The sequence below is a fragment of the Myotis lucifugus genome, unplaced genomic scaffold (genome assembly GCF_000147115.1).
Source record: "Myotis lucifugus unplaced genomic scaffold, Myoluc2.0 scaffold_17, whole genome shotgun sequence".
NCBI classification, from domain to species: domain Eukaryota; kingdom Metazoa; phylum Chordata; class Mammalia; order Chiroptera; family Vespertilionidae; genus Myotis; species Myotis lucifugus.
This window is the reverse complement of record NW_005871065.1, coordinates 7,330,385-7,339,467: the sequence shown is the minus strand read 5'-3', so window position 1 is coordinate 7,339,467 and position 9,083 is coordinate 7,330,385. Positions and strand designations below refer to the sequence as shown.

At 39.3% G+C, this 9,083-nt stretch overlaps 1 protein-coding gene across 1 annotated transcript in view; it reads right to left on the bottom strand.

Annotated features, from left to right (window-relative positions):
• Positions 1–4,895: 4,895 nt before the first annotated feature.
• MAL2 (mal, T cell differentiation protein 2) overlaps positions 4,896–9,083 on the bottom strand; it is a 28,635-nt gene continuing 24,447 nt past the window's right edge. Inside the window, 1 exon segment of the mRNA XM_006109861.3 lies at positions 4,896–7,226. Coding sequence (XP_006109923.1) covers positions 7,155–7,226 — 72 coding nt within the window. The 3' untranslated portion in view covers positions 4,896–7,154.

Here is a 9,083-nt window from a genome sequence, read left to right as displayed (position 1 = left end):
GCGAGGTCAACTCCAGGACAGGCCCTCTCTCTGCAGGCCCAGGAGGGCCCTCTGGTCTCTGCTCAGCACTCTGACGGAGTGCTCTGGAGCACTGGTGATAGTTGCCATAGAGAGCAATAAATAGACTGTTGTTTGGTGCAATACGTGGTTTCTGCCAGAGAGTTCACACTCAAAATAAATGTTATATATGGCTCCCATCAGCAGGGCCTAATCCAGAGGAAAAAATGTGTGTTTTCTGAGGTGTTCTAAGAAAGTGCTCTAATTCTAGATGTCTGTAATCTCTCATCTAAAATCCTTAAAGTGTTTTGGAATTCAATATTTTTGGTATTTTAAAAAGAAATGCAGAACATGTATCAGATATTACCTAAAGTGGGGTACAAAATAGCACCCTGTAATCATCTCTATCAATATTTCTGCTGGAAAACATATGAATGTTTACATTGAGAGAGAAAGAGTAAAAAGACTCTCCTATTAAGTTCTGGCCAGGTTTTTGAAAAACAAAACAAAATAACAGAAGCACTCAACTCAGTCTCCAGAGCTCAAGACAGAATCCTGAGAATTAAGTTCTATCAATTATACCTCACTTACCTTCTTTGTGCATTTCTTTTTCTCCGTCGTGTACTCTGCCACTACCTTAATTCTGAACTTCACCATCTCTTGCTGGGATTCCTCAATGGTCGTCCCACTTCCCAGTTACCACTCCCTACAAGCCATTCTTTCCATCAGCATCAGAGAAATCTTTCTCAAGCAAAAACCTGACCGCATCATGACTCTGCTTCCAACCCACGGCTTGCCTCACCCTCAAGATCAAGTCCAACACTTCTTTATGGAAAGACTATACTGCATGTCACCTCACCTCTAATTTCTAGGCTCAATGGCAGGTCCCATGCGGGGCCCCAATCAGAGGAACTAGTTATAGTTCTTCCAGCAATCTCAAGTCATTTTGTTCCTTCGCACACAGCATCATGTCACTTTCTAAAACCTCTCCAGCCCTCCAGTGCCTAAATAATTCAAATTCGTGGTTCAGATCAGTTTAGACACCTGCTCGCCCAAGAATTTGTTCTGATCATGGCTGGTTGGGACCAGCGTCGTCCTCGGCACACCTATAGCACTGTGTTCACAATCCGATTATAACATACCTATGATATCTACTGTCTTTCATAGGATTGTGAGCTTTTTGTGAGCAGAGGTCAAGAAATTTATATTCTCATTGTCTTACACACACACACACACACACACACACACACCTCTAGTTTGCTGGCTATCCCCAGTCTCTCCTCCTTCAATTTGTCCCTGCACATTGCAGCTAGAATCCCATGAAAGCACTTCCTTGCACTTAGTGTTCCTTACAGATTAAAATATTAAACACATAGCTTATCATCCAAGGCCTGCTATAATTTGTTTCGTCAGCTCCACTGTGACCTCATTTGCTCATTATCTCCTCGTGAAAAGCCTTTGGCTCATGATCTGGGGCCCTCCTTGAGCTGGTTTAATGATGACAGTTCTTATATCACAGGGTTGTCAAAAGGCTGGATGAAACAATATGCAAAAAACTCCTAGCACACCACCCTGACCTACAGTTGCTCTTGGTATTATTGTGGCACACGTTTAAAAACACACATTACACCTTTCAGACACTTGCATTATTATCAGTGTCTATGTAGTATGCCAGCATCATCATTCTTTGGATTCCCTGAAAATAAAAGTGTTTATTAACTGCCCCAGCCAGAGTGGCTCATTTGGTTGGAGCACTGTCTGATGCACCGAAAGGTTGACGGTTCGATTCCCAGTCAGGACACGTAAATAGGGTTGCGTATTCTATCGTGTCAGGGCGCATATGGAAGGCAACTGATCAATGTTTCTCATCTGTCTTTCCCCCTTTCTCTTTAAGCATGTCCTCAGCTGAGGATTTAAAAAAAAAAAAAAGAGTATACCAACCAACACATAAATGCCAATCATCCATACAGGAAAACTAGATCAATAGTTATAACTCAGTTCTTTGCAATGACTAATCCCAGGTCTTACCAACCAAGTGATGTCATGCACATAGTCCTTAGTCTTGCTGAGTTTCACTGCGATTTCCAATAGTGAAGCAGCCACTCAAAGGCATTAGCTTGAAGGTCAAAAAATTTGCTTTGTGTTTTAGCTGCTGGGGTCTCCTCAGAGGCTAACTCCATCTCACTTTGGATGTAAGAATTTGCAAAGATCTTTGGTTACCCCTGGGGTTGGATGTGTATAGTATTAAAGGGGATGACCCCAGCCTTTGGTGCACTCACTGGGAGGGGTAGTTCACCTGTTGATCCCCTATAAATGTACCGTTGTTTAAATTGTTTGAAATTGGGCCAATGCTGTTCTGTAGAAAGATACTGGAGTCTAAAAACCTGTTTTATAAGGTTTATTTAGAGTTGATGGTGTGGTCTGTTAGCATCAGTTTATTTCTCAGTAGAATGTTAATATCTGCCTTCTTAGAAGCTTGTCGTAAATAACAAATTATGTTTGTGAAGGTGTTTTGTTTAAATTGACAGTTTGATTTCTGCATGCAATTTGCATATATAAAACAGTACAATATCAGAGCACCTAAGAAAGATTTTAATTATACTTGTGGTATTTCCTGCAAACATTATTTCTTTAAGACCAATTAGGTTCCTTTCTAGGAGGTAACTATCACATATATTGAGTGTGCAGGAGGCAGCTGGTCGATGTTTCTCTCTCATCGATGTTAGCATCAGTTTATTTCTCAGTAGAATGTTAATATCTGCCTTCTTAGAAGCTTGTCGTAAATAACAAATTATGTTTGTGAAGGTGTTTTGTTTAAATTGACAGTTTGATTTCTGCATGCAATTTGCATATATAAAACATTATTTCTTTAAGACCAAATTAGGTTCCTTTCAAAGCTGCCCTGGCTCAGTTGGTTGGGACGTCATCCCCATACACCAAATTAGGTTCCTTTCTAGGAGGTAACTATCACATATACTCATAGTCAACTAGAAATATTAAGAGAGTTGCTATTTCTTACTATTTTTGGTGTTGGTATTCCCGAAGGGAAAAGCATATAGAAGAAAGGGATTTTATATGAGAGAAATTTGAGGTATATGACTTTTTGTGAATGAAAACAAAATTTGAATTTTCCTCAACACTGAAAACTGGGTGGCTCAATAAAACCAGATTTATTGGGGCTAATGTCTGCATTACCATAGCAAAGCAAAGGCTCCACTACCCTTTGGAGGGAAGTCATTGGTTAGTTCTTGGGTAATTTGGTCAAAATATCAGTAACAAAAACAATGGCAGGAGCAATTCCTGCTTCAATTCTTATTACTCAGTAAAACCAGAGCCCTTTCTTCCAGACTGGAGGAAAAAAACTGACCTAGAAATAAAGAAACTTGCCTCAGATCTCATGATTGAGTCAAAATATGAAACAAATTCCACTTGGCTCCAAACTGTCTTCTTTCCATGGCACCACCCGACCAAGCCAGGTGTGAGAATGTGACTTTCATCAAATAGAAAGTTCACTAAAATATGCAGCACTTTAAGAAACTTTTGATCATTGCACGAAATGCACAATGATCTTAAGTATGTGTTGTTGTTAATAATTCACTCACCGCCAAGGTTTGAAGTGAAAGCACAGTGCCCAACCTCAGAAGGGACAGCCAAAGTTTGCAAAGGGAGCCCAGTGAGTATTTTCCAAAATTGCATTATGATTAACAGTGAAATATATTGAAAGGTGTTGAAAAGATGACTTTTAATTGTAATAGAGTGAGTGTCTCAAGGACATGAAAGGCTCCGATGTTTTTAGGGTCTCTTTCTCACCACAATGGAAACAGGCTTTGTGATTACAATGATCGCTACCTAGGCTTTTAATAGTCACATGTTGGCTAGTGCCGTAAAAGGGGCCATCGCTCTCAGCTTAGAACAGCGTGCTACATGTGGCCTTAAACTTTAGTGTTACATGTTACCCTGAGGAAAGAGACTCAAGAGTTCATCATATTGAAATGGAAAATCTTTCTGAAGTCTCCCACGCTGAGCAGCTGCTTCCCAAGTATGTAAAGTGTACTTAGACTGCCCTCTCCTGGTTGAATGGGAGAACAGCTAAAAGTAATGAACATGGGTTTTACATTGGCCATTCTGAATGTAATAAAAATGGAAATTATCAAGTGACCAAAATAGAAAAACAGCTGAATTCATGTTATGTCTGATAAAAAAAGAGATTATATCCCAAAGCAGCTGCAAAAGGTAACTAGCACATATTTTTAGCAGGAGCCAAGGGAGTACCGATGGGATTGGATTCTAAGGACGCCTGATCAAGCAAAGAATATAAGACTGGATGAGAAAGAATTCCTTACCCCCAGCCAGATGGTGCATACTCCTAGCTGAACTGCAAAGGAACACAGTGGAAGAAGGTGAGTTCTTGGTTATGATTAAAAAAATGGCCTAAAAGATGACATCTACCATACATGATTGTTACTAACTATTCTTTGATATGTAAAATATGTGAAATCTGGGAAAACTTAGGACTACACAGTCATTAAGCCTGGCCTTGGAGCCAGGATGCTGGGGTTCAAAATCCAGCTTTCCCACTTGCTAGGTACATGACCCTGGGTGTTCCTTAAGGTCTGTGTTTTACTTCTGCCATCTTTCAAATGAGACGGATGACAGTACCGACCCCACAGAGTTGCCATGATGGGGATTAAATGAGCTAATATTAGAAAAAGATTACTTAGAACACTGCCAGGCATACACTAAGCATTATATAAATGCTTTTTAAATAAAATAGAGTACAAATAGAAACTTCCTTTATAATATTACTTCCACAGACATATACCTCTTTGACCTTTATTAAAGAAAAAAGATTAACTGAATTTCAAAGTGAATTGAATAAAAAAAATAGAAGACCAAAAGAGATTATCAAATGAATACTTTATTAGCATCATAACACTTATAAAATAAATTTCTTTTCATCATGGAGTTACCAGATTTTAAAACCAACCAGCACTTTCTCATTTTTAGAGCTAAGCTCTAGAAAGAAATTCTCAAATGCCATAATTTTTGTTCAAGTGCTTTGCCACACAACTCATAAATCTAGAACACAATTAATCTGCAAATCTAAGTTTCACAGTTAGATGAGTTTTAGTCTTGGTTCTTCATGATCGAGAAGCAATCCATTTACAAAGTGCCATCAAGCAGTTTCGTGAAATCATTTAAGTTAAAATGCCACCAAGCACGGACCTGTTATACTCTGGAAGATAAAATCTCACGACTAAACCTAGTAGACTAATTAAACAATTCAGACCAGAATGGATTATATATCCTTATGGCACATTTATGACTTGGTAATATACAATTCATAATACAGGTGTAGGTGTGTGGTATGGCGCTAGAAAAACCAAGGAAGTCAGATATTATAGAACAGATATAGCACGAGTATAAAGTCCTACGACTGATATCCTCTTGCCACATATTGAAACATGTCTTTTATCATTAGAAAAACATCACAAAAGGACTAATAAGATTCCTTCTTCTAGGGGATTAGGACACAGACAGTGTTTGATCATTGATCATGCTACTCATTCAGGATTGTTCTATGCTCCATGAAATCTAATAGCCCGATTTATCCATGGCACTCGTATGGGGTGATTCAGCCACAAAAAGCAAAGGGTTGAAAGTGCAGAACAATCACAAAGTCCTCTTTTCCCAGAGGTAGCCCTCTCTGGGCAAGAGATGAGTACCTTGTTTGAAGAGAGTGGGGGTGGGGGGGACTGGGGCCTGACTTCTCCCACTCCAGCCATTGGCACCTTTCCACAAGCAGGGGCTCTGCAGGTGGGCCATACCACTTTCCTGTGCATTTCCACCAGACACAGGTTTTATGACGGCTGTTGTTTTAAAATGGATTCTGTGTATCTGTCATCAACGCAGAAACAACACTGATCTCAGGGCTATTTTCAAAATATGTCAGTATCTACAACTTTAAGTTATAGTTAATCTACTCAGATTTAACTCAGAAAGTAATGTAAAACATATAAAAAGTTAACTCTTTGGAGAGCTCTATTTGGTAAAGCCTCACATGCCCACACACAAATATTTGTATATTCATGCACAGGGAAACCAGCTGTACTTTGAAGCATAAATAAATCCAAAGTAAGACACAGGTAGCTGGAAACCAACCCCAGTAGTGGTTAATGGTCTGTCTGGAGATCTCATTTTAAGGATGCCAGATGAGAGTTTTGCTCAGGTGTTAGGAGACCCTAAGTTTGATTAAGCAACTATTGTTCAGTTCATAAATTACTTTTTCCTATACTCAGGAAGCTACTTGAATTAGCTTGAGAAACTATTCACCCCTTCAAGGGTAAGTATTTGACCATTAACACAAAGGCAGTGTGATTACTGCATACGGAGACTAAAAGTATGTGGTTTCTCTAATTAGCTTTATACCTTTCAGGATCAGTTCAATAACATACAGGACACATAACTAAGGTTTTACACCAGAGGTCAGTGAACTATAGCCTGCAGTCCACAGGCCTACTCCAGCCTGCTGCCTGCTTTTGTAAATAAAGTTTTATGGGAACATTCATTCATTTACATATTATCTATGGCTGCTTTCATGTAGCAACAACAGAGGATAGTAGTTGTAACAGAGACGATATGGGCCACAAAGCCTAAAATATTTACATTTTGTGCTAAGATCTAAAAAGAAATTCTCAAATGCCATAATTTTTGTTCAAATGCTTTGGGCCATGATAGAAAAAGGATGCCAACCTGTTTTACACTGAAAGATAGAGTTCAGTGGGAAGCCTATTTGAAATGTGGTTTTTTGTTGTTTTTTTTAGGGAGTTCTAGTTACCTATCGAAATTAAGGTTCACATGACTTAGCAACTAAACAAAAGAGATACCCCTTTTTTTATAAACAATATCTTTAAAGACAAAATTTTTATATCCATAAAATATACAGAAATAGAAAAAGAGACTTATGTAAAATTAAAGGCCATTTCTCTGTTTAATATCATAATGAAATAAACCAAAACCATACTTAGAATCTCTCCACTTACTAAACACACAGCGTTTGGACTGTTGTTATATCTGAACAAAATGGCATCCAAACTGATCAGACGAATGAAGTAACAAATGATACTAACACACGGACAGTGCGCTTCTGAGGAGTGTCACGGTCGCCATCTTCGTAAGGCCAGACCCAAACTGCAACCATAACAAGCTGTTGTCATGAAGGCAAAAATCTAAGAAAAGGGAAATAACAATTCTCATCAGAGTTAGAACACTGACTTGAAGAAAACACTCGTTCTTACTTCCACACTTATGAAAGCTATTCCTATTCATCTTTTTTTTAATCCTCACCTGACAATATTTTTTTCCATTGATCTTTCCAAGAGAGAGTAGAGGGGTGGGGGAGGAGGGAGAGAGAGAAACATCGATTGGTTGCCTCCTGCATGCACCCCAACCAGGGCTTGGGATTGAGCCTGAAACCCAGATATGTGCCCTTGACCAGGAATTGAACCCCTGACCCTTCCGTCCATGGGCCGATGCTCTAACCACTGAGAACACAAGGTAGGGCCATATTCATCTCTCTCTTTTTGTTGATTTGTACAACTGTTTTATTACCTTACACCAGTGGTTGGCAAACTCATTAGTCAACAGAGCCAAATATCAACAGTACAACGATTGAAATTTCTTTTGAGAGCCAAATTTTTTAAACTTAAACTATATAGGTAGGTACATTGTTATTAACTTAATTAGGGTATTCCTAAGGCTTAGGAAGAGCCACACGAAGAGCCACACTCAAGGGGCCAAAGAGCCGCAGTTTGCTGACCACGGCCTTACACCATTAACCCTTCTTGCCTCTGATAATTTTCTCATTTGTAGACAGCCTTAGGTTGAGTATTTTTGCTCACATACGGGAATCACTTAAGTATTTGTGAAGTATCTGTGATACCCCCAATATGGTATTCAAAAATTCATTATGAGGTGTCTGTTTGTATAGTGATCTCACAGCCAAGGAAAGTGCAACTGTCAGGACCTGGGGATGGAGCCAGTTATATCTCTGGTACATCTCTAATCCAGACATTGCTGAATGAGAATGACCTTTGATATCTATTATTAGGGAACTGGAATTTTCCTCTCTTTAAGCTATATTGAAAGAAGAAGAAAAGTGATGGATTAAATATAATGTCACAAATGAATAAATAGATCATACATTTAAGTATTAAAACTCAGTACACTGGGACTTAACGTGGCACTTTAAGCACTTAGAGGTTTACTAAGGCAGCTTCACGTAGAAGACAGAGAAAGGGAAGGATAACAGGGACAAAGTCACAGAACAGACTTCACACTATGATTGAAAACTGAGCTCTTAGGGCAAAGGAATATTAGTGAAAAGTTAGAGATATCCACCGCCAATCAAGTACTTGAGTGCCTATTATTCTTATAAAAGTAGGATCTTAGAGCAACTACAAAAAAAAAATCAATAGGCGGCGACTTCACAGATCCAAGGATATAATGAGCACTAGCCTGCATCACTGAAAAGGAGGGGATGGAAGTAGTAAAGGAAAATCTACTGGGAATAGATGTCAATTCTGAGTCCCTGAACTTTGCAAAATTGTTAAAAATAGTGGTTTCCTAATTGTGATCTTTGGATCACACGGATCCTATGAAAGTACCTCAGAGATGACGAGGTGGCTCTGTGAGAAGGAAAGATGGGCATCATACAAGCCCCTCTTTCCACACTTACTGGGTTTTAAGTAAGATTTCATTAAGTAAAACAGTTATATAGTTATATTTCTTATAAAAGAAAGGATAATAATCACTGACCAATAAGCCTTTCACAGCCACCTTCAGTCTAGTTCAGTGCTCGGCAAACTGCGGCTCGCAAGCCACATGCGGCTCTTTGGCCCCTTGAGTGTGGCTCTTCCACAAAATACCGACTTCTGCGCATGGGCCACGAAGTTTCAATCGCACTGTACGTGCACGCCCACATGTGGTATTTTGTGGAAGAGCCACACTCAAGGGGCTAAAGAGCCGCATGTGGCTCACGAGCCTCGGTTTGCCGACCAGGGGTCTAGTTCATTGTAGACCATGAA